Raw genomic sequence first — 24168 nt, 5'->3', positions numbered from 1 at the left:
AGTAAGACTCATTTGTTCATAAAAAGAAGACACGATTTTCTATTATGCCCCCTTTTGGCTCTTGATCCCAATTGACTTCATTTCCCTTGTCTCTTCCCACTCCCCCACTTCCTTTTGCACAGCCGTCTTCGCTTTGGATGTCTGACAGTGCAGAATGGACAAATGAAAAGCCCTTGCAGTTATATACATAACACGTTCTTTCTGCAAGACTCAAGTGCTGAAAGTGGCCATTGTAGAAACTATGTGACAGATGCCTTGCTTTTCTTTTGTATGCCTCTAGCCTTAGAGAAGAATCAAGAGAGATTTCTGTAGTGGAATAATTTTTCCTCTGGGTGAAACCCATGCACGAGAGCATTTCCCAACTGTTCCCCCAAACAACTGTCACATTGCTCGCTCACGCTCTAGTCACAACCAGATGTCCATCAAATATATCCAGGTTGTTTGGTTAGAGCAGCATATTGTAAAAGAAAATCCGATACTGTCCCCGGTAGATAGAATTACTCTTCCATAACTCCAAATAGGACACATACTTTCTGCCACTGCTGTACTTTTAACATCATTGTCTGCAACACCAACTGCCATCCAGCCTATATTTATTGACTTCATTGTATGGCCAACAGAACTGAAGAAAGGTTGAAAATCGTACAGCACCTGTTACAAAACTGAAAGTTGCCAATTGCTCAACAGAAGAATAAAGGTAAAAGCAGATGGAGTTGTGTCTCTGCTGTGCCATTTTCCTGGCACCGCTTAATGACATTGGTCATTCTGTGACCAACCTGATATAATGAGCCTGACATAATGTAGCTTTTGAGTGTTTCATTTATCTTCATATCTATTTGAGAAAGAATTTGGAATGAAGTTTTTACACAGTTGGTATCATGTCTGATGATTTCCCATTTGCATTATTATACTTATGGTACTCTACTTTTTAATATTATCCAAAAATTTCAGTTGGTCCAGAAAAAGCACATCATAATGCTTATTAGATTTGGCAGACCAGAACACAGGACTCCAATATTCTTACTATCTATCCTGATTGCCCAATTGTACCACATTTAAGTGAGTTTTAAAAACCTGGCTGTTCCCGTTGGGCCTCAGATTAGTATCTAAACTTTAGGTGGAGGGAATATTGGATGGATTTGTTCCCTCTGGGTAATTTCTATTCTTTTTAATATGATTTTCCCTCCTATTTTTATTCTAAAGCTGCTCAGAGTTTTTTGAGAATCAGGCTGTCCTGAAGTTTGATACCTGGTTGGCTAGCTGGCTGGCTGGCTGGCTGGCTGGCTGGCTGGCTGGCTGGCTGGCTGGCTGAATGAATGAATGAATGAATGAATGAATGAATGATATTTTTTTTCTAAGATCAATTCAAAAGTGCTATATTTAACTCTAGGAGTCTTGACAAGAATTTTTCAGGAATCATCTCATTGTGTTTGAGCTAGCCATCCCAGCTGAGATAAAGCCTCGGTGGTGCAGCAGACTAAGTGCTGTTAAGTGCTAGCACTTAGCTGCCAGCTGCCTGCAATTAGTGCAAGTTCAAATCTCACCAGGCTCAAGGTTGACTCAGCCTTCCATCCTTTCGAGGTAGGTAAATTGAGGACCCGGGGGCAATAAGCCAGCTTTGTATAGAACAACACCGCTTAGGGTCCCCCGAAACCCCTAATAAGCAGGTATATACATAAAAGTATGCAGGCTATTGCTATAATGCATTGTAAGCCGCCCTGAGTCTATGGAGAAGTGCGGCATATAAATTGGACTAATAAATAAATAAATAATAAATAAATAAATAAATAAATAAATAAATAAATAAATAAATAAATAATCTTTAACTATCTGGCTTCATATCTCCCCATCATCTGAGGAACACAAGTTTTAAAAAATAGGGCCGTTGGTCTTAAGCATTAAGCAGTAGAGCAACTATCAATGCACACACACACACACACACACACACAATTACATTAACTTGCTTGCTTTTTCACCAAGCATTTTTGGGTAGACGTATACCTAATAAAACATTTTTGGATACAAGACACATTCTATCACCTATTGCTCTTTTTACTACTGTATTGCTAATTTTATCATTAACCTGTCATCTATAAATTTACATATCTCTGCTAACTTGAGTAACAATACCATTTTGAAAGTTAATATACTTACTTTTTGCAAGGAATAAGAAATAACTTTTAACTCTTGTATCAAATTGGTTTCCTTTTTATATCAAGCAAGCCAAAATTAGATTCCAAATGATGATTGTTAGTTAGAAAATGTACATATAAGAAATATAACGAGATATAATGTATGAGAATCATTTTTAAATGTTTTTGAAAATTTCCCATTAGCTAGTGAGATGTTTAACTCTGGAAATTCATTATATATCCTATAAAATCAGTAAGAAATTCCCTTTTGTCATTTAGTATGTCAAATGAAGTAGAGGTGACATATGTTTACTGTATAGGGATGAAGTGTCAGCTGGTTAGAATTGCAAGGCAAAAAAAACAAATCAGTTAAAGTATTGAAAGTGAATTCTTCTATTATTGAATATTTCACAAAGTTTTGTATTATACAGAAATATAGTAAGTAAAAGCAGAGTCCAGGGAATCGTAGGAGCCATCCTATTGGATCAGGCCAATGCTTTTGAATCAGGCCAAATGTCAGCTTATTTCAGCAGAAGCAATAATAATAGCACTTAGACTTCTATACCTCTTCACAGTGCTTCTCTAAGCAGTTGACAGCATCAGCATCAGTCCCAAGAATCTGGGCCATCATTTTACTGACCTCGGAAGGATGAAAGGATGAATCAACCTTGAGCCTGGTGAGATTTGAACTGCCAAATTGCAGTCAGCCAGCAGTCAGGAGAAGTAGCCTGCAGTACTGCATTCTAACCACTGCGCACATGGGAAATGGACATTCAAACACACTTTTAGATGAGGGAAAAATAATTACAAGCTGATACAGGATGAAGTGAATTCGCTTCGTGGCGAAGGTTGTTGAGAGTGTGGTCGCGTGACAGTTTCCACAATTCCTGGAGGAAACGTCTTATCTAGATCCGTTCCAGTCGGGTTTCAGGCCTGGGCACAGCACGGCACAGCACGGAAACGGCATTGGTTGCGTTGGTAGATGATCTCTGGAGGGCTCGGGACAGGGGTTGCTCCTCTGTTCTAGCCCTGTTAGACCTCTCAGCGGGTTTTGATACCATCAACCATGGTATCATGCTGCACCGGTTGGAAGAGTTGGGGATGGGAGACACCGTGTTACGGTGGTTCTCCTCCTTTCTCTCTGACCGGTCGCAGTTTGTGTTGGCAGGGGGGCAGAGGTCGACCTCGAGGCCTCTCATTTGTGGAGTGCCTCAGGGGTCGGTCCTCTTGCCCCTTTTGTTCAACATTTATGTGAAGCCACTGGGTGAGATCATCCGTGGCTTTGGGGTGACGTACCACCAGTACGCTGATGACACCCAGCTGTACATCTCCACCCCAGGCCACCCCAACGATGCCCTTGAAGTGATGTCTCAGTGCCTGTAGGCTGTGCGGATCTGGATGGGGAGGAACAGGCTCAAGCTCAACCCTTCCAAGACTGAGTGGCTGTGGTTCCCGGCATCCCGATATAGTCAGCTGACTCCATCACTGACTATTGGGGGCGAGTCTTTAGCCCCCTCGGAGAGGGCGCGCAATCTGGGAGTCCTCCTGGAACGCAGCTGTCCTTGGAGGAACATCTGACGGCTGTAGCCAGGGGGACCTTTTGTCAGGTTTGCCTGATTCGCCAGTTGCGACCCTTTCTTGATCGGGATTCCATGTGCACAGTCACTCATGTCCTCATCACCTCTCGCCTGGACTACTGCAATGCTCTCTACATGGGGCTCCCCTTGAAGAGCACCCAGAGGCTCCAACTGGTCCAGAATGCGGCTGCGCATGGCACTCCCACATAACACCGCTCCTGCGCGAGCTGCACTGGCTCCCAGTGGTCTTCCGGGTGCGCTTCAAGGTGTTAGTTACCACCTTTAAAGCGCTTCATGGCATAGGACCTAGTTATCTTTGAGACCGCCTGCTGCTACCGACAACCTCCCATCGACCCGTGCGCTCCCACAGAGAGGGCCTCCTCGGGGTGCCATCAGCCAAACAATGTAGGCTGGTGACCCCCAGGGGGAGGGCCTTCTCTGTGGGGGCACCTACCCTATGGAACCAGCTGCCCCATGAGATAAGGAGAATCCAAGACCTCGGTGCCTTCCGCTGTGCCCTTAAAACTTTCTTTTTTCATCAAGCCGGGCTGGCTTAACATATTTTTAAATTTTTAATTTTTAATTGGTTTGTCATTTTAAACTGGGGCCAAATTAATATATATTCTTTTAATTGTTTTTAATGTTTTTTATTGTATGTTTTTATCTGGCTGTACATCACCCTGAGTCCCTTGGGAGAAGGTGTGGTATATAAATTTGAAGTAAAATAAATTAAAAATAAATAAAATAAAAAGCTTAAACAAGAGAAATAATGAAAATTTTAAAAAGATTTATTCATTTTATACCCTTCTAAGAAGATATCTTCATTTGTCTGGTGAATCTCTTTTTACTACAATAGTCATATTTACTTTTTTCCTTTACAAATGAACATCTTGGCAGTTACAATGAATCCTGCAAATTTTCAGAGTATTTGTTAGCTAAGTATTTAAATGAGCCTCGGTGGCGCAGCGGTTAGAGTGCAGTACTACAGACTACTTCTGCTGACTGCCGGCTGACTGCAATTTGACAGTTCAAATCTCACCAGGCTCAAGGTTGACTCATTTTTCCAAGGTCGGTAAAATGAGGACCCAAATTGTTGGGGACAGTATGCTGACTCTGTAAACTGCTTAGAGAGGGTTGTAAAGCACTGTAAAGTGATATAGAAGTCTAAGTGCTATTGCTATTGCTAAAACAAGGCAGATGGTCTGATTCAGGATCTGTTAACAAAGCTTAGTTTGATGCTATGGATTATACGCTCAGTCTTGGTTGAGGTCTTCCTCAGTTCTTATATAAGTTTGCAGTTGGATGAAGGATTCATATAAAAACATCATTTTTCAGTCCCAGCATTAAGACTGCTGATTATATACAGAGGGCTACATAAGCACAAGACATGTCAGGTAAGGAATTTAGGATATAAATTCATCTCAATCCCCACTGGTCTTCCTAGTATCATAGAAACCATTATGAAAATACCATGTCATATATTTGCCAATATACAACAGCTTAATGCATCTTTTCAAGCAAAAAAAAATGATGTTAGTTAATCAGAGGCACCATTCATGGCCATTACAGAAAAAAGTATCTTTGTAAATTGCCAAAGGGAGGGAAAACAGTCTTCAGCTGTTCAGGAAGAGGAAACTTTGGCTCTCTGGGGAAATGACCTTGAGCTACTACAGGTGTGAAATGGAGTTTGATGGCAGAAAAATGTTCTGAACACACAAAATGACCAAGCTGAACAACGTCAATGAGTAGGTTGAATGTTACGTGCCTACCTATAAAACCACTATGGTAGTGTGAATGGAAATCTATATCCTTGAGTCTATTTCATTCACGACTTGCTTTTAAAGGGAGCAATATTGTACTTCTTTTGCTCCCGACTCTTTACTTTCCCACTGCAAAAGAGAGATATTACATTACATCGTGTGACCCAGTGGGAAGTCAGAACGCAGTTAATGTTGTAATGCTCCTAAAAGTAAGCAGCTCTATTCAGGAGCACTTTTGGAATGGAATATCACAGGGTAACAAGTCCCTAGAAACTCCTTTCAGCTTCATTATGAAAGAGTAGGATCTGTACATTAAATAAAACAAATATATTCACCTTGATAATCTTCCAGCAGCATTTGATGTCTAGAATACAAGAGACTGTATAAGAAAATTAATTTTTGCTAAGAGCTTTCAGATTAGAATGGTTTCTCTATCCAGCATGTCTCTGGAAATAAAAATACAATGCAGAAGCCTAAAAATCACTTATATTATTTAAAGCCATAAAAGCTTTTGAGCTTCACAAAACACTGTTTTTAAATACATGTTATGCATTCTAATTCCCCATCCCCCCTTTTTTTCTTAGTTATTTCACTTAAGAAGATTACAAGTGATATGACTGGATAATCATTATGGGCAATCAGTGACCATAATATTTAGTGAAATGATAAAAACTGTAATGTTGCACAATAGAGGCAAGTGAGCAAAATTCCACAGCCCTTTAAGCAATTGTAGTTGATCTGTCAGGTAAGACGAGCATACTTTTCTTTTCCAAACTTCTCTGATTATTAAAAGCATTATTTAAAAATTGTGTAAAAAGAAGAGTATAGAAATACTGTACATGCATGATTGATTCAACCTTTCCCCACTGGGCAAGAGCTGAGGGGATGTTCTTAAATCTCCCTTCCCACATGGATGAAAGCAAGAATCTGATCTGGCTAAAATAAATCCTCTCATGAGTCAGTCACAGTCACAAATTGTTAGCAAAGATACTGTAAGTAGAAGCGGATAAACTTTCATACCAGCCTAAACCAGATACAAATAGATTTTAAAAGATTCTGTAGATCTGCCCAAACTGCACAGCTATACTTTTAAATGTTTATATTCCTTCTTTGGTACAAGCAATTGTCAAACAAGAATTTAAACTTTTCCATCCCACCGCAAACTGTCATTATCCAATTTTGTGTGAATATGGATCATGTCTTCATGCCCTCAACTGTACAAAATATAGGTAGCACTTGACTTACAATGACAATTGAGCCCCACATTTCTATTGCTAAGTGAGACATTTGGTGAATGAGTTTTGCCCCGTTTTATGACCTTTCTTGCCACAGTTAAGTGGATCTCCACCATTGTTAAGTTAGTAACATGGTTGTTAAGTGAATCTGGCTTCCCCATTGACTTTGCTTGTCAGAAGGTTACATAAGGTGATCACAGAACCCTGGGACACAGCAACAGTCATAAATATGAACCAATTTCCAAGCATTTAAATTTTGATCAGATGACCATGGGGATGCTGCAACAGTCGTAAGTGTGAAAAACTGTCATAAGTCACTTTTTTCAGTGCTGTTGTAACTTTGAACAGTTACTAAATGAACTGTTCTAAGTCAAGAATTACCTGTACTTGACAAAATAAGAGTTATTGTATTTTCCAAAGTCCTGTGATTGGTAACACTCCCAGTCCCAATAATATCAACATCAATTAATCCAAGGTTTTTTCATATTTTACTGTTTCTTTTAAAGTCTTAGTCCTTTGGAAAAACCGTTAAAACAAAATTGCCTTGCTTAGCATTCATGCAACAAATGCTAATAGCTTAGCCTATAAATGGACGACTTAGTTCATGGAAGTGGAAATCTTGCAATCTTCTCTCCAAATCCACAAAGATTCTCATTTTAAACACAAGATGTTTTCAACAGAACTACAAGAAAGTATTCCCTAAAGTTCATTTCCTGATATAATGAACAAAAAAGTTATGTGGATAAATTTTGGCCTCAGCTAATCTTCATGCCTACAAAACTGATTGTGAGTTGATCTCTCAGTGTGGAAGCACTGAGTTTCCTATACTTGGCTTTAATAACAACATAATGTCTGAATAATAAAAATAAAATTGTTATGGTCTCAGAACATTAGAGTGTACATTTTGCTAAGTGTTTATGAAAAATACTGATATTTCTAATCAAGATAACCACAATTTTCAAATGTCTTTGACAGCTGACTATTTAACTGGCAATGCCATGAAATAAAGCCAGCTTATACTGATAGTCAATTCATCTTAAACAAAGAATTACCAAGAATTTCTCAGGCTTTCATGCCTGAAATTTTAGATTGCTCTGCCCACTGACTGGAACTTTGATGTTCTGCAAAAACTGTAAAAAAAAAAAAAGACTCCACTGAACATTGGCTACTTAACATAATAGAAAAAAATTGTATTACCACTATTGATTCCTGAAGACATATAGATAAATGCTTACCTTCTTGGCCATTATTAAATCAACATTTAAGAGACTGGTCTTTCTATCAAAAATATCCATAACAGTAAAACTCCCCATCAAAGTCCCCAGAATAGCACACCTTCCTATCATTTGCTTTTGCCCATCCACCTATCCAGCCATTTGTCCATCCATCATCTTCCTTTCCCTGTCTTGCTTTCTGCTCTTCTACTAAATTCAATGTTTCTAACAGGAGGGAAAATATCATAAAGGATTCATAGCAATTATAAACAGTATTGAAATAAGTATTATTTTTCCATTCCTCATTATTGGTCTTGACTCATTTCTCAATCTTACAAAAAGTGCAACATGAATATTGAACAACATTAATCATTGCACAATTATGATTTGTGCATACCTATCTGGGGAGTTCAAATATTTTGGCCACCTAATGAGAAGATAGGACTCATTGCAAAAGAGCCTTATGTTGGGGAAGATTGAAGGCAAAAAGACAGGGGAATGGCAGAGGATGAGATGGTTAGATAGGGTCATCAATGCAATGAAAACGAATTTGGGCAAACTCTGGGAGACACTGATTTGATTTGATTTGATTTGATTGAACTTCTATACCGCCCTTCTCCCAAAGGACTCAGGGCAGTGTACAGCCATCTTAAAACACATATAAACTCACAAAATTTAAAAACAATTTAAAAACGAATATATAAAATTTGGCCCACAAAGTTAAAAGCTAAAACACCCAATTTAAAATTCATATTAAGCCAGCCCGGCCTGTTGAAACAAAAGGGTCTTAAGGGCGCGGCGAAAGGTACGCAGGTCGGGGATCATATGAACCTCTAGGGGCAGCTCATTCCAGAGGGCTGGTGCCCCCACAGAAAAGGCTCTCCCCCTGGGTGTCACCAGTCGACATTGTTTGGCCGACGGCACCCTGAGGAGCCCCTCTCTGTGGGAGCGTATTGGCTGGTGGGAGGCTATTGGTGGCAGAAAGCGATCTCGTATATACCCAGGTCCTAAGCCATGGAGCACTTTAAAGGTTCCCTGGAGGACAGGGAAGCCTGATGTGCTATGGTCCATGGGATCATGAAGAGTTAGTGACTTAGTGACTGAAAAACAACAAATGCCTGGGGAACAAAAGTGGAGGAAGCAGTAAAGTAAGTTGTATATAAAATAGCTTAGTGTAAAGGCCTCCATTGTTATGGTACACACACACACACACACACACACACACACATACACACACACACACACACTCAACCCATCCTCCTGTTCTCAGCAGAAGTCATTTTTCAGGAAAAGAATAAAGAGTGTGTCAAGTTAAATGTAAAACTATTAAATTTTATCATTTTTAAAATCTGTCTGTTATAAGGTTATGAAGCATTATATGCATCCAAAGGGAAAAGTAGTAAGCACTATCATTTCTCCTGGTTCAATTTATAGTCTTCTTAAAATAATATTGTCTTTTTCCTATAATCTTAAAGTATAGTAGTAAAGTGCTTAAGTGCAGGGGTGGCCCCACCACATTTAATGCCCGAATGAGAAAATACAAAATACAATACAGATTGATGTCTGAAAATCTGCCATTGGGTATAGTTTACATTATCCTGTAACCTAGCTGGTATATTGTATTTCACATTGAAGGATCAGGATCTACACTTCAAATAACTGTCCAGCTACACCTATTTTGGAACTCAGCTCCAAATTTGTCCTTATCAAAGCTTAATCTAATTGTGTCAGTTCCTGCTGATAGTATTCTCTGATATCAGTTATAGTGGTGTTTTTTCTTTCTTTCTGCTACTTAGCAGAAGTGAGTAAAAACATGGTTAAGGAATTTTATCTAGAACTCCAGAAGTTGTTTTTTTTTGGGTAGTATTAATGTATTCGCTCCTATTAAGAGTTTAAAAGACAACAGTACAATCAACAGTAAGCCAAAACAATTAAAAAATCCAGCAGTTTCTCATGCCCTCATCTCTGGATCTAGATTAATCATTCCATGCTATCCCCCCGAAATTCTACAGAAGACCTAGATTTTCACTGCTCTTAAAAAACTAAATAGAGAAGGGCCAGTGGTGAGTTGCCCCCGGTTTGGACCGGTTTGCAAGAATCGGTAGTAAAACCGGTGGGAGGCCCCACCCACTGCCCCGGATGTCATCATTGGCAATCTGTGGATGCGCAGAAGCAAGGCACGCATGCAATCCCATTGTGAACCGGTAGTAAAGGTAAATAGAACCCACCCCTGCGAAGGGCCATCCTTATGTCTGGGGAAAACTATTCTGGAAAATCATCATTATATATGGGGCTATTATTGAGAATAGCTTATTTTCAGACCCTTATGAAAACATTCTTATATGCCTTTTTTCACAAATTTTATTGGAACCAGAGTTGATAGTTTCTGAAATAAGGAATTCCAAAGTAATAAACAACTCTTTGACTTGCTCCAGAAGTTGACCGGAAACCAAAGCAGCCAATGTGGCAATCCTAGGCACATCCATAACTATCCATATGGTTGCATTTTGAATCAGTTGAAGTTTCTGAATAGCCTGGAAGAGCTGTGGGTTCTACTTGCTGTTTTAGCAGATGATGTGTGTCCAAGAGGACCCCAGGCTGAGAGCCAACTTTATACAACATATGTGAAATCCCAATCAGAGTTGAAAATAGTATATACACCTATTTTCATTTCATTATTCTATCCATTTAAAATTATGCCACAATTAATGTTAGAATTGCAACAAATGTTTGATATTTGTCTGAAATGTATAGGGTTTCTTGCTTGAGCAGGGGTTTGACTAGAAGATGGAGGTGCTTTCCAACTCTATTATTTGGTTATTTTAGATTCAAAATATTAGCTAACCTATTTCTCTTGAAATTTTTAAATGATACTGATTTTAATGCTGCCTTCTAAATTCCCCTAATATATAATGAATTATTTCTGTTTTTATTGTAATTTTTTTTTATTTGATTTATATGCCGCCCTTTTCCGGAGACTCAGGGCGGCTTACAGTGCATTAAGCAATAGCCTTCATACTTTTGTATATTTTTATACAAAGTCAGCTTATTGCCCCCACAAACTGGGTCCTCAATTTACCTACTTTAGAAAGGATGGAAGGCTGAGTCAACCTTGAGCCTGGCAAGGCTCAAGGTATAATTTCACAATTATATGATGGAAGCTGCCCTGTGATGACTTTGTTGTAATATATTTAGCTGAATTTGTAATAAATAAGGACATTTGGTTCTTCCAACATATTATTTTTCTACCTAAAGGAGGCCCTCTTTTGAGAAAAGATCGGTAGAAATTCCTTCCCCCTCCCCCCCAAAAAATGTGTAAGAGTCTCCTTGAAGAATTAATTAGAGTTGTGTTTCTCAACCTCAGCAACTTTAAGAAGGGTGGGTTTCAACTCCCAGAATTCCCCAGCCAGTATATATTAGACTTATGGTCATTATGTTCTCAAAGTCTGGCATTTGTTTCTAGAAAAAGAAATTTCATGCTGCAAATCTGCTAGAAACATTGTATTCTGCACAAAAAAATCCCCAATTGATGATGCCTCTCTGTAGTTTCTTCATGGTAAAAGTAAATGGATACAGTAATTTCCCAGGGGCAAATGAAACTACTATAGAACTGGGGAAAAAAATGTAAAATTATATTAGCTTCCTTTTTTTATAGTTAAACGTATTTGCAAATTATTAAGGCTCTTATTTTCATACACTTGTATATATTTCATTTATGGCATATTTCAATATTTTCATAAATGTATTTCCTAGCAGGCATTTTCCCCAAAGTAACAAATGTTAGTAGGAAGTACTAGAGGATATTCCGACTCATAATTACATTTGGAAGGCAAACTGGCTCCAGAAACATGACATGTTCTTTTCAAAAGAACTCAAATACGAAATAGTGATTATCCCCAACTAACAGATTAGGGGCCAACTGCTGGTCAAAGGTGAGCCAACTCATGTATCATGTATCATGTATCATGTATCATGTATCATGTATCATGTATCATGTATCATGTATCACAGATTATTAAATGTCTCCAAACACATACATTTGAGGCCAATCGGCTAGGAAATTTGGACCACCTGCATTTCTCCAAAGTCCATAACACCCATCTATTTAACTTTCACTCATTCTAATGTATTGAATAATATCAGCAGCTCCAAACAGAGTCTATTGCAGAATTGACTTATATGCAAAATTTAACCTATCTGAAGCTAGAAGTCCAAGGATGTTAGTCATAGAGCTAAAACAAGTTTGAAACCAATGGTACTTTAAGTCCCAGTAAATAATATAGATCAGCAAGTGAATGCATATATGCTAGATTTGTATGATCTGATTCATAGTTCGATAACATCCCAATTTTACAACATATCCCAAACTACATCTATATAACACAATTACCATAACCAAACTTAGTTCAGGTTCATAAATGGAGAATGCATGATATTCAACCAATAATTCAATATTTATTGAATTCAATAATTTAATGGCTAATTCAAATAGTGAGTTTGTCCTACAAGATATTATAGCAATAAGAGATTAATAAATCAAAGAAATGAATTCTGCATCAGCTGGAAATTTCAGATGTTTTTAGATAAATGAAATAAAAGTGAAAAAAAAATTAATTAAAACCATAAGGAACATTTTACTCATTGGAGATACTATATACCTAATAACCTTTCAAGACTTATTGCACTCTAGGGATTATCACATTTCACAGAAGAGACAAGATTAACATATAAACCTCTTGGGCTAATTCAAAAAGGATAAAAAATAAAGTTTCTTCTGTGAATTCTTACAGAAAGAACTAGCACAAGTTTTCTTAAGATAAAATACACCAATGAATTGAATTTTTTCTTAGTGGGACAATCAATGTAGAACAGATCCAGCAAAAATGCTTTGAATAATTCTGTCCACTTTTCTTGACTTTGAATTTACCGTGTAACCCAATTCTTGCTCTAGTGCATATTGGATATAAATACAATTGAGCGTGTCCAGAAATATTTCACAAGAAGAGTCCTCCACTCCTCTGCTCGCAACAGAATACCTTAGGCCACCAGACTTGAAATTCTGGCTTAGAAAACTTAGAACTACGCCACCTTTGGTATGACCTAAGCATAGCTGATAAAATCATCTGCTACAATGTCCTACCTGTCAATGACTACTTCAACTTCAACCATAACAATACATGAGCACACAACAGATAAAAACTTAAAGTGAACCGCTCCAAACTCGATTGCAGAAAATATGAATTCAGCAACAAAGTGGTCAATGCCAGTGTTGTGGCTCCGTTACCTGAGCCTGTGTCATCGGCAGGAGAGGACTCCGAGTGTTGTGGCCCCGCCCTCTGAGCCTGTCCCATCGGAGGAAGAAAGCTCCGAGCATGAGGAAGAGGAGTCAGCCAGGCCTCCCTCTCCAGGCCCCTCCCCTCTGGCATTGTCTCAAGTGCCGGCCGAGGGAGAGGAGACAGCTGATTCGAGTCAAAGTGATAATGACACATCATTCCTGGACGCACGCCTCCGAAGGCGTGATAAACGTTTGCAGCAGCTTGGGAGGCGTGCTAGGGATTAGAACTGAGTCACTGAACCACACCCCAGAGACCACACCCCAGAGACTATATAATAGAGAGTGGTGGTCAAGGATCTTTTGTGACGAACAAAGCAAAACCTTGGAGTCACTAAAGCCTCGTCCGGAACTGCTGGGAGAAATATTATTTCTGTTTGGACTTTCTTGAACGTTCGTATCTTATCTGTCTGTTTGTGAAAATAAAGTAACTTGGCAGACGGTGTGTCTATCGCTGCCAAGTCGGAGATAAGAACTGAGTGCGTTCCAAAGTGTTTCCTTAACCCTCGACTGGCTGTGTGTGTGTGTGTGGGGACGGGGACAGATCATCTTGTTCGTCACCACATACTCCATCGTTAACCCACGATGGACCAACAGCTGCAGCAGCAGATACAGCAGATGCTGGAGGCCAATCAGCTTCTGCAACAGCAAGTAGCACAGCTAACTGCCCAACTTGCTTTGGGAAATGCTCCTGCAGCTCCACCTCCTCCCCCTCCCCGTCCGAGATGCCCAGTGAATGTGCCAGATAGGTTTTCTGGGCAGCAGGAGATGTTTCCGGCCTTCTTGGGACAATGCCAACTGTTTATGGCAATGAGGCCGGAGGATTTTCCGGATGACCGGGCTCGGGTGGCATTTGTTATCAGCTCCCTCTCGGGCACTGCCGCCCGATGGGCCACGCCCCTGTTGTTGCAAGATAGCTCCTTGCTCCTGGACTTTCAGGGCTTTTTACAACACCTGCGCACCATGTTTGAGGACCCCCTCCGGGTGCAGACGGCAGCGAGGCGCATCAAGGACCTCCGCCAAGGCAAGCGCCCCCTGCAGGACTATATTGCAGAGTTCCGACTGCTAGGCCAGGATTCGGCTTGGAATGAGGTGGCGCTGATGGACGCCTTCCAGGACGGCCTTTCCGACGAGATGCAGGACGAGCTGGTTCGTGTGGAGGCGCCACCGACCCTCGACGCGCTGGTGACCCAATGCCTGCGCATCGACGCCCGCTTGCAACGGCGACGGCCCCGTCGGGCTCTTCCGGAACCATCGACAGCGTCGGCACCCCCGCGTTTCGCACCGACAGCGCTCAGGACCGCACAGCGTTTTGTGGCGACGGCTGAGGAGCCTATGGAGCTCGGAGCAGCCAGACCTCAACTGACGGCCCAGGAGCGGATGCGGAGACGTCAAGGGGGGGTTGTGCCTCTATTGCGGCGAGGCGGGACATTTTGCCGCCTCGTGTCCCCGGAAGCGGAGTGGACCGCTCAAGCCTGTTCCGGAATCTCGGCATGACCTGCCGGGAAACGGGCCAGGCCTGGCCTAGGGGAAACTCTGGGTCAGGCACGTGACCATGCCCCGCCGGAGTCGGCGGCTGTGGACTGTGAGCCCCCTCGGCACCTGATTTTGAACACCCGGGTGTTGTTGGCTAACCGGTCGGAGGGGCTCCAAGCGCACGCGCTGGTGGACTCGGGGGCCACCACGAACTTTATGGACCAGGCCTTTGTGGCCCATTACAAAGTCCCCTTGGTTCCAGTGGACCCTCCGTTGAGGGTTGAAACTATAGATGGGCGGGAACTCGTGGCGGGGTCCATCAAAACCGCTACCCAGCCTTTGCGCCTCGCCATTGGAAACCACGAGGAGGCGATCCAGTTTTACGTAACGGCGGATCTGCACTTTCCCTTGGTCCTGGGGATGGCCTGGCTTCGGGCGCACGACCCTCAGGTGGCGTGGTCGAGAAACGCCATCTCGTTCCCGAGCCTGCAGTGTGTCGACCACCTTCGCCACACCTGCGCCGGCCAGGACGTCTCTGCCCCAAACGTCTCCTTGCCTCCGGAGCTGACGCCCTTCGCCGACGTGTTCAGCGAGAAGGAGGCGGACCGCTTGCCCCCGCACCGACCCTACGACTGTGCGGTGGACCTAATGCCCAACGCGCACCTGCCATCGGGACGCCTGTACTCCATGTCGGAGCCCGAGCTGGCCGCCTTACGGGACTTTCTGGAAAAGAACCTGGCCCGTGGGTTCATCCGGCCTTCGACCTCCCCGCTCTCGGCCCCGGTCCTCTTCGTTAAAAAGAAGACGGGGGACTTGCGCCTGTGTTGCGACTACCGGCGCTTGAACGCCATCACAGTGCGAAATCGCTACCCCCTGCCGCTGATCCCGGAGCTGATGGAGAGGTTGCGGGAGGCCTCGATCTTCACTAAGCTCGATCTCCGAGGGGCTTACAACCTGGTGCGCGTGAGAGAGGGGGACGAGTGGAAGACGGCGTTCGGCACGCGGTACGGACACTTCGAGTATACCGTCATGCCGTTCGGGTTGACCAACGCCCCCCCGGTCTTCCAGCACTTGATGAACGATGTGTTCCGGGACATGCTGGATCGGTTCGTGGTGATCTACTTGGATGACATTTTGATCTATTCCCGGACCCCGGAAAGTCACCTCCAGCATGTCCGCCAGGTCCTGCAGCGCCTGCGGGAGCACCAGCTCTATGCGAAGTTGGAGAAATGCTACTTCTTCCAGACTTCCATAGAGTTCCTCGGGCACATCATCACCCCCGAGGGCATCGCGATGGACCCGCACAAGGTGGAGGCCTTGCGCAGTTGGGAACCCCCGCGTCGGGTGAAGGACGTCCAGCGTCTGTTGGGATTCGCCAACTACTATCGGACCTTCATCCCGGGCTTCGCCACCCTGACCTTGCCGTTGACCCAGCTCCTTCGGAAGAAGGTCCCGTTCCAGTGGGGGCCCCCGCAGCAGCAGGCCTTCGAGGTCCTCAAGCAGGCCTTCCTCACGGAGCCAGTCCTGAGGCACCCCAATCCACACCGTCCGTTCGTGGTGGAGACGGACGCGTCCAACGTGGCGATTGGGGCGGTGCTGCTACAGGCTCCGGTGGATGGCGGCACTCTTTTTCCCTGCGCATACTACTCCCGGAAACTCAACCCTTCCGAGCGCAACTACACCATCTGGGAAAAGGAGTTGCTGGCCATCAAGGCCGCGTTCGAGGCTTGGCGACATCACCTCGAGGGGGCCCGACACCAGGTGGAGGTGCGGACGGACCATCGGAACCTGGAGCACCTCACCACGGCACGGAAGTTGAACCAGCGGCAGATCCGGTGGTCGTTGTTTTTCGCCCGGTTCAACTTCCACGTCACCTACATTCCGAGCAACCTCAACCAGAGGGCGGACGCGCTATCCCGTAAGCCGGAATACTTTTGCCCCAAGGACTCCCTTCCCCCCCGGACGGTGCTGCCAGCGGACTCCTTGGCCGCGGTCCAGGAACCGGTGGACCTGCGGGCTCAGGTGCTGGAAGCGCAGCGACGGGACGACTGGTCGCAGCAGCGGAGAGCGGACGTCGGCCCCGCGTCCCCATGGACCGTGGAGGAGGGCTTGCTCAGACATCGGGGTCGGCTGTATGTGCCCACGAGTCCGCTCCGAGCCCTCGTCATGAACCAGTGTCATGACAACCCCGCGGCGGGGCACTTCGGCTTCTTTAAGACTTTGAACCTGGTGACACGGACTTTTTGGTGGCCTCGGGTACGGCACGACGTGCACGCCTACGTGACGTCCTGTGTGACGTGCCGACAGGCCAAAGCCGCGTCCGGCCCCCCTCCTGGACTCCTCCAGCCGCTGCCGACACCGGAGAGACCGTGGGGAGCCATCTCCATGGACTTCCTGACAGACCTGCCCCTGTCCGCTACGTACACGACCGTCCTCGTGGTGGTGGATGCACTCACGAAGATGGCACATTTCATCCCGTGCCGCGGCCTGCCCTCGGCCCGCACCACGGCTCGCCTGTTCCTGCAACATATCTTCCGCCTCCACGGCCTGCCGGACCGGGTGGTTTCGGACCGCGGGGCCCAGTTCACGGCCCGCTTCTGGAAAAGCCTGATGGCCGCGCTGGAGGTGCAGGTGTGCCTGTCGTCGTCGCACCATCCGGAGACTGACGGGGGCACGGAGAAGGTCATCGGCATACTGGAGCAGTACCTCCGCTGTTTTGTCAACCAGCAGCAGGACAACTGGGCCGAGTACCTTCCCCTGGCGGAGTTCGCCTTTAATAACTCCCAACACACCTCCACCCAGATGACCCCGTTCCATGCCAACGTCGGATACCATCCACGGCTTTTCCCGTTGACCATCATGGACTCCCCTGTTCCCGAGACCCGGGACTTCCTCTCAGAGCTGCAGGCGGTGCAGCAACTGGTGCGGCGGCAGCTGATCCGGGCGAAAGAGGATTATAAACGGTTCGCCGATCGCGCCCGCCGGGCGACGCCACCGCTGGAAGTAGGAGATCGGGTGTGGTTGTCCACAAAACACCTCCCCACGGACCGGCCGGTACGGAAACTGGCCCAACGCTTTATCGGTCCCTTCCCTATCGAGGCGGTCATCAATCCGGAGGCCTACCGGTTGACTCTACCCCGTTCCATGCGGCTCCACCCTGTTTTTCATCGGTCCCTCCTGGTCCCTGAGGCCCCCGCGAGCCATCTCCGCCGCCCGCCGACGCCTGCCCCCCCAGCCGCAGCCGACGAGGACGACGCCTCGACATACGAGGTGGACAGTATCCGGGACTCCCGTTGGCTGAAGGGGCGCTTCCAATACCTCATCGCCTGGAAGGGGTACGGGCCCGAGGATTTCACCTGGGTGGACGCGTCTGCCGTTCAGGCCCCTGACCTGGTGCGGGCTTTCCACGAACAGTTCCCGTCCCGACCCCATCCCGACCGTCAGACCCGGGGGAAGGGCCCTGCGGTGGGGGATAGTGTTGTGGCCCCGCCCTCTGAGCCTGTCCCATCGGAGGAAGAAAGCTCCGAGCATGAGGAAGAGGAGTCAGCCAGGCCTCCCTCTCCAGGCCCCTCCCCTCTGGCATTGTCTCAAGTGCCGGCCGAGGGAGAGGAGACAGCTGATTCGAGTCAAAGTGATAATGACACATCATTCCTGGACGCACGCCTCCGAAGGCGTGATAAACGTTTGCAGCAGCTTGGGAGGCGTGCTAGGGATTAGAACTGAGTCACTGGACCACACCCCAGAGACCACACCCCAGAGACTATATAATAGAGAGTGGTGGTCAAGGATCTTTTGTGACGAACAAAGCAAAACCTTGGAGTCACTAAAGCCTCGTCCGGAACTGCTGGGAGAAATATTATTTCTGTTTGGACTTTCTTGAACGTTCGTATCTTATCTGTCTGTTTGTGAAAATAAAGTAACTTGGCAGACGGTGTGTCTATCGCTGCCAAGTCGGAGATAAGAACTGAGTGCGTTCCAAAGTGTTTCCTTAACCCTCGACTGGCTGTGTGTGTGTGTGTGGGGACGGGGACAGATCACCGAGAGTGAAGGAGAGGAGTTGGCAAGGCCTCCATCTCCAGGACCCTCCAGGCAATGCCTTCGGTGTCCGCCGAAGGGCAAGAGATAGGGACGGGTCCAAGCACGTCCACGCAGCCACAGGTGGACAGTGATGAGGGAAATGAGTCTTGGCTGGATCCTTGGCAGCGTCGCAGAGATAAGCGTGCGCAACAGAAGAAAAGGCGTGCCAGAGATTAGGCTGAGTCACTGGACCACACCTCACAGGGTATAAAAGGGGGTGAGGTGGCCATTCAGACTCTGTGACGTACAAAACTAACTACTATCGAGTCACATTGCATTTTTGGAAACAACATTATCGGCCTTGGATTTATTTTATGAACTGGACAATTCTTGACTGTCTGTATTTTGTTTATTGAGTAAAGTTCTTGGCAAGCAGCTACTGGGTTGCTGCCAAGCTTCTTATTGGAAGAATTGGTTGTCTGCCAATTTATTTAACCCCCAGCTATCTGTTTGTGTGCATGTGTGAGACGGGGACAGAACAGCCTGGAATGCACTACCTGACTCTGTGGTTTCATCCCCAAACCCCCAAAATTTTAACCTAAGACTCCCTACTGTTGACCTCAACCCATTCCTAAGTGCATAACTCATTCTCAACACATTCCTAAGTGCTGTGCATAAGAGCACCCATGTGCCTACCCTGTTCTAATGTTCCCTTTAATTGTATTCATTTTATGCATTCAATTCATGCTTATACTTATATATATTATCTAATACGTACTCGACAAATAAATAAATAAATAATAAATAAATAAAATAAAAGTGAAAAAATAGTAGTGAAAAAAATCATTGTTTTTTTCTTCCCATTATAATCCACAATCAATACATACATTTAATTATTTATGATCTTTCTATGCTCATCTTAACAAATAACAGTACTAATAAAGATACAAATATAATCAACAAAGAATATTAGGTATTCATCTCCGCTTATTACCCGTGAATACTCATTCGTTTTTACTTTTGTAGAGGATGCACATTACCATACTACATTGGGATTCTCATGGAAGAAAGAATAAGCGACAACACATATTAGTTTCTTGTCTTTCAATTAAAGATCTATTTTGCCTGAATTTTGACCTGTTGACATCTTCACTGTGACTTTAGTTAAGAAGTGATCACAACCTAGAGGCGTTCTGCTAATTGAATTAATAGGATATTAAAAGTGAGGGGGTTACTCTTATGCTTATTGAAGCATTATAGCAATAATTTTTGCAAAGGACACAAATGGGAAATAGGAATAAAAACTAGGATAGAAAAATATAATTTTTGGTGCTCTGAATGATCCTACAAAAAACACCTTAAATAATAAATATTTTAATCTATTTCTGGCCAATATATGAAAATAAAACCAACTAAATTAAGAAATTCATTTCTTTTTTTTCTTTTTCTTTTCTTTTTTTTTTGAAGGGGGAAAATACCTTGGCAATTGCAAAAAGGACAAGTGAATCTTTCTTTCTTGACAGCTGTAGATTACCGTATTTTTTGGAGTATAAGACACTCCAGAGTATAAGACGCACATTAGTTTTTGGGGAGGAAAACAAGAATAAAAATTTCTGCCTCTGCCTACCAGCATCCATCGGTATTTATCTGGCTAGCATCCTTGCAGCAAACAGCAAACAGCCTGACCAGCTTCAGCTTGTTATCGCAGCCTGATTCAGCACGAGCAGCTGATTGGCAGTTGGATCGGCCTATCAGAATACTGCCAATCAGCTGTTCCAGTCTGCAGGGATCACTACAGCCCATCGCCGGTTCCACGTGTCGTGTTTTTGGTCTCCATGTGTTGTGATTTGGCCTCTGCGTGTCACATTTTTGGCCTCTGCACGCTCCATTTTAGACCTATTCCAGGCTGCTGGGATAACTGCAGCACATCACCGCCGATCACCGCCTCCGCGCATCGCGTTTTTGGTATGTCACATTTTTGGTTGGTTCCGGATGGCGGGGAGTGGTGGCGGCAATCCCCGCTGCCTGGAACTTACTGAAAATGCGACACGAGGAGGCCAGAAATAGGGTGTGCATAGGCAGAAAACATGATGTGTGGAGGCAGCAATTGGTGGCGAAGTGCTGTGGTAATCCCACAGCCTGGAACAGGTACAAAATGGGGTGTGTTCAGGCCATAAACGCGATTCGCAGAGGCTGAAAATGTGACATGCAGAGGAGGTGATTGTCAGTGAGGTGCTGTGGTGAACCCTGCAGCCTGGAACGGGTCTAAAACGGGCGTGCAGAGGTCAAAAATGCAACGCATGGAGGCCAAAAATATGATGCATGGAGGTGGTGATCAGCGATGATGTGCTGTGGTGATTGCCACAGCCTGGAATGAGTCTAAAAAGGAGCTTGCAGAGGCCAAAACTGTGACATGCAGAGGATGAAAATGACTGAAGAGTGGGGGCCGGGGCTTTAGCAACATTCCCTGTATAAGACACACAGACATTTCTACCCACTTTTAGTGGGGGGAAAGTGTGTCTTATACTCTGAAAAATATGATAATTAGAGTGACAAATCTCCTCCTCACAAGGCCGAGTGAAAATAAGTGTTACCAGACCTTATGGCAATGTGTTGCTCAAAATTCTATGACTCACAGTATTCCAGAACTGTAGTAGAAGGGAGGGATTAGCAAAAACAGGACACTTCTTTGACTATTTTTAAGTGATTTCCTACTGTACTGAAGCCCCGTAAGATATGTTTTAAGCTTTTCAGCATTCAGTGGATTCTCTTCACCCTGACAATATTTGTGTGCCTGCAGGAAGAACGGGAAGAAGATTCAGCATGCAAGCTCCCTTTCTGTTTGTAGGATTTAGTAAACATATTCACTCCTACCTGGGGTTCATGGAATTCTATTTCTGAGCCTTGATATCACATAATTGTAATATATATGATTTTAATCATTCAGATCAGTACTTCATGCCTCCACCTTCATTGGATAGATAAATTAGTTTGTTGCATTCCCACAGAAATATCTGAACATTTAGATAGTGTTTAGCTTCAAGTGCCTGAACAAAGTGTGAGAAGCCTAATTAACTTATTTATTTTAGGGTACAGTTTCCTTATTTATTCTTAGGCACACTTAGCTCAGTCCAACTACTATGATGATGTTGGTTAGTAAAGTATGAAGTGATACCAGCTGAACTGCCAATAAATGATAGACAGACAGAGAGAAAATGCCGAGCAACCCGTCTTTCTATATACTCATCCCTTAGGAATGCTTTGAAACATCAAAGCTTGGGGATTTGTCCCCAAACATTGCCTGGGGATAAATCAATCCTGAGAAATCATTCTTTTTGTTTTTCTAAGCCTCCCAGATCACTGAGAGATTCTTAAATAAATAAATAAAAGTTGTCATCAGATTTAAAGGTAAAGACATGCACTTGTCATACAGTTTCCTGGAAACAGTATAAAAGTGGGTTGCAATTGCCTTTTTTAAATATATATGTGTATATATATATATATATATATATATATATATATATATATATATATATATATATATATATATATATATATATATATATATCTTTTTTCTTTTTTCATAGGCTTTTATGTGCATATTCTTTCTAGCCAGGTTTTACCTATGTAAACTTAGTTGTTCTTCAGCCCTAGGTTCTGTGAAATCTCATTCACAAGTTCTTGGGCCCTTTTTCTGCTGCCAAACTGCAACTCTGTGTTGCTTCCTGGGAGACCCATTCTGCTGCCAAACTGCAACTCTGTGTTGCTTCCTGGGAGACCCAGATAGCTATTTCTACCTCTTAAGGCGTCATCAGTGGGCCACACCCACTTCCCAATTATCCTCCCTGTAAAAGGCATAATGTATCTTTTTTCTTTTTTCATAGGCTTTTATGTGCATATTCTTTCTAGCCAGGTTTTACCTATGTAAACTTAGTTGTTCTTCAGCCCTAGGTTCTGTGAAATCTCATTCACAAGTTCTTGGGCCCTTTTTCTGCTGCCAAACTGCAACTCTGTGTTGCTTCCTGGGAGACCCATTCTGCTGCCAAACTGCAACTCTGTGTTGCTTCCTGGGAGACCCAGATAGCTATTTCTACCTCTTAAGGCGTCATCAGTGGGCCACACCCACTTCCCAATTATCCTCCCTGTAAAAGGCATAATGTATCTTTTTTCTTTTTTCATAGGCTTTTATGTGCATATTCTTTCTAGCCAGGTTTTACCTATGTAAACTTAGTTGTTCTTCAGCCCTAGGTTCTGTGAAATCTCATTCACAAGTTCTTGGGCCCTTTTTCTGCTGCCAAACTGCAACTCTGTGTTGCTTCCTGGGAGACCCATTCTGCTGCCAAACTGCAACTCTGTGTTGCTTCCTGGGAGACCCAGATAGCTATTTCTACCTCTTAAGGCGTCATCAGTGGGCCACACCCACTTCCCAATTATCCTCCCTGTAAAAGGCATAATGTATCTTTTTTCTTTTTTCATAGGCTTTTATGTGCATATTCTTTCTAGCCAGGTTTTACCTATGTAAACTTAGTTGTTCTTCAGCCCTAGGTTCTGTGAAATCTCATTCACAAGTTCTTGGGCCCTTTTTCTGCTGCCAAACTGCAACTCTGTGTTGCTTCCTGGGAGACCCATTCTGCTGCCAAACTGCAACTCTGTGTTGCTTCCTGGGAGACCCAGATAGCTATTTCTACCTCTTAAGGCGTCATCAGTGGGCCACACCCACTTCCCAATTATCCTCCCTGTAAAAGGCATAATGTATCTTTTTTCTTTTTTCATAGGCTTTTATGTGCATATTCTTTCTAGCCAGGTTTTACCTATGTAAACTTAGTTGTTCTTCAGCCCTAGGTTCTGTGAAATCTCATTCACAAGTTCTTGGGCCCTTTTTCTGCTGCCAAACTGCAACTCTGTGTTGCTTCCTGGGAGACCCATTCTGCTGCCAAACTGCAACTCTGTGTTGCTTCCTGGGAGACCCAGATAGCTATTTCTACCTCTTAAGGCGTCATCAGTGGGCCACACCCACTTCCCAATTATCCTCCCTGTAAAAGGCATAATGTATCTTTTTTCTTTTTTCATAGGCTTTTATGTGCATATTCTTTCTAGCCAGGTTTTACCTATGTAAACTTAGTTGTTCTTCAGCCCTAGGTTCTGTGAAATCTCATTCACAAGTTCTTGGGCCCTTTTTCTGCTGCCAAACTGCAACTCTGTGTTGCTTCCTGGGAGACCCATTCTGCTGCCAAACTGCAACTCTGTGTTGCTTCCTGGGAGACCCAGATAGCTATTTCTACCTCTTAAGGCGTCATCAGTGGGCCACACCCACTTCCCAATTATCCTCCCTGTAAAAGGCATAATGTATCTTTTTTCTTTTTTCATAGGCTTTTATGTGCATATTCTTTCTAGCCAGGTTTTACCTATGTAAACTTAGTTGTTC

General features: G+C 44.0%; 1 protein-coding gene across 25 annotated transcripts in view; it reads right to left on the bottom strand.

Annotated features, from left to right (window-relative positions):
- The window catches only part of NRXN3 (neurexin 3), a 1226878-nt gene that overhangs the window by 111932 nt on the left and 1090778 nt on the right, over window positions 1-24168 (bottom strand). For 4 of the 25 annotated variants that reach the window (XM_070931470.1, XM_070931460.1, XM_070931461.1 and 1 more), the window contains one exon: window positions 18727-18729. The exons of the other annotated variants lie outside the window; for them this stretch is intronic. In XM_070931470.1, coding sequence (XP_070787571.1) covers window positions 18727-18729 — 3 coding nt within the window. The remainder of the gene's footprint in view (window positions 1-18726; window positions 18730-24168) is intronic. 25 annotated transcript variants of the gene reach the window in all.

The sequence above is a fragment of the Pituophis catenifer genome, unplaced genomic scaffold, assembly GCF_029215685.1.
Source record: "Pituophis catenifer annectens isolate HBS135680 unplaced genomic scaffold, rPitCat1.0.hap2 SCAF_1, whole genome shotgun sequence".
Lineage (NCBI taxonomy): Eukaryota > Metazoa > Chordata > Lepidosauria > Squamata > Colubridae > Pituophis > Pituophis catenifer.
The sequence above is the reverse complement of the archived record's forward strand: the minus strand, read 5'-3'. Positions and strand labels throughout refer to the sequence as shown.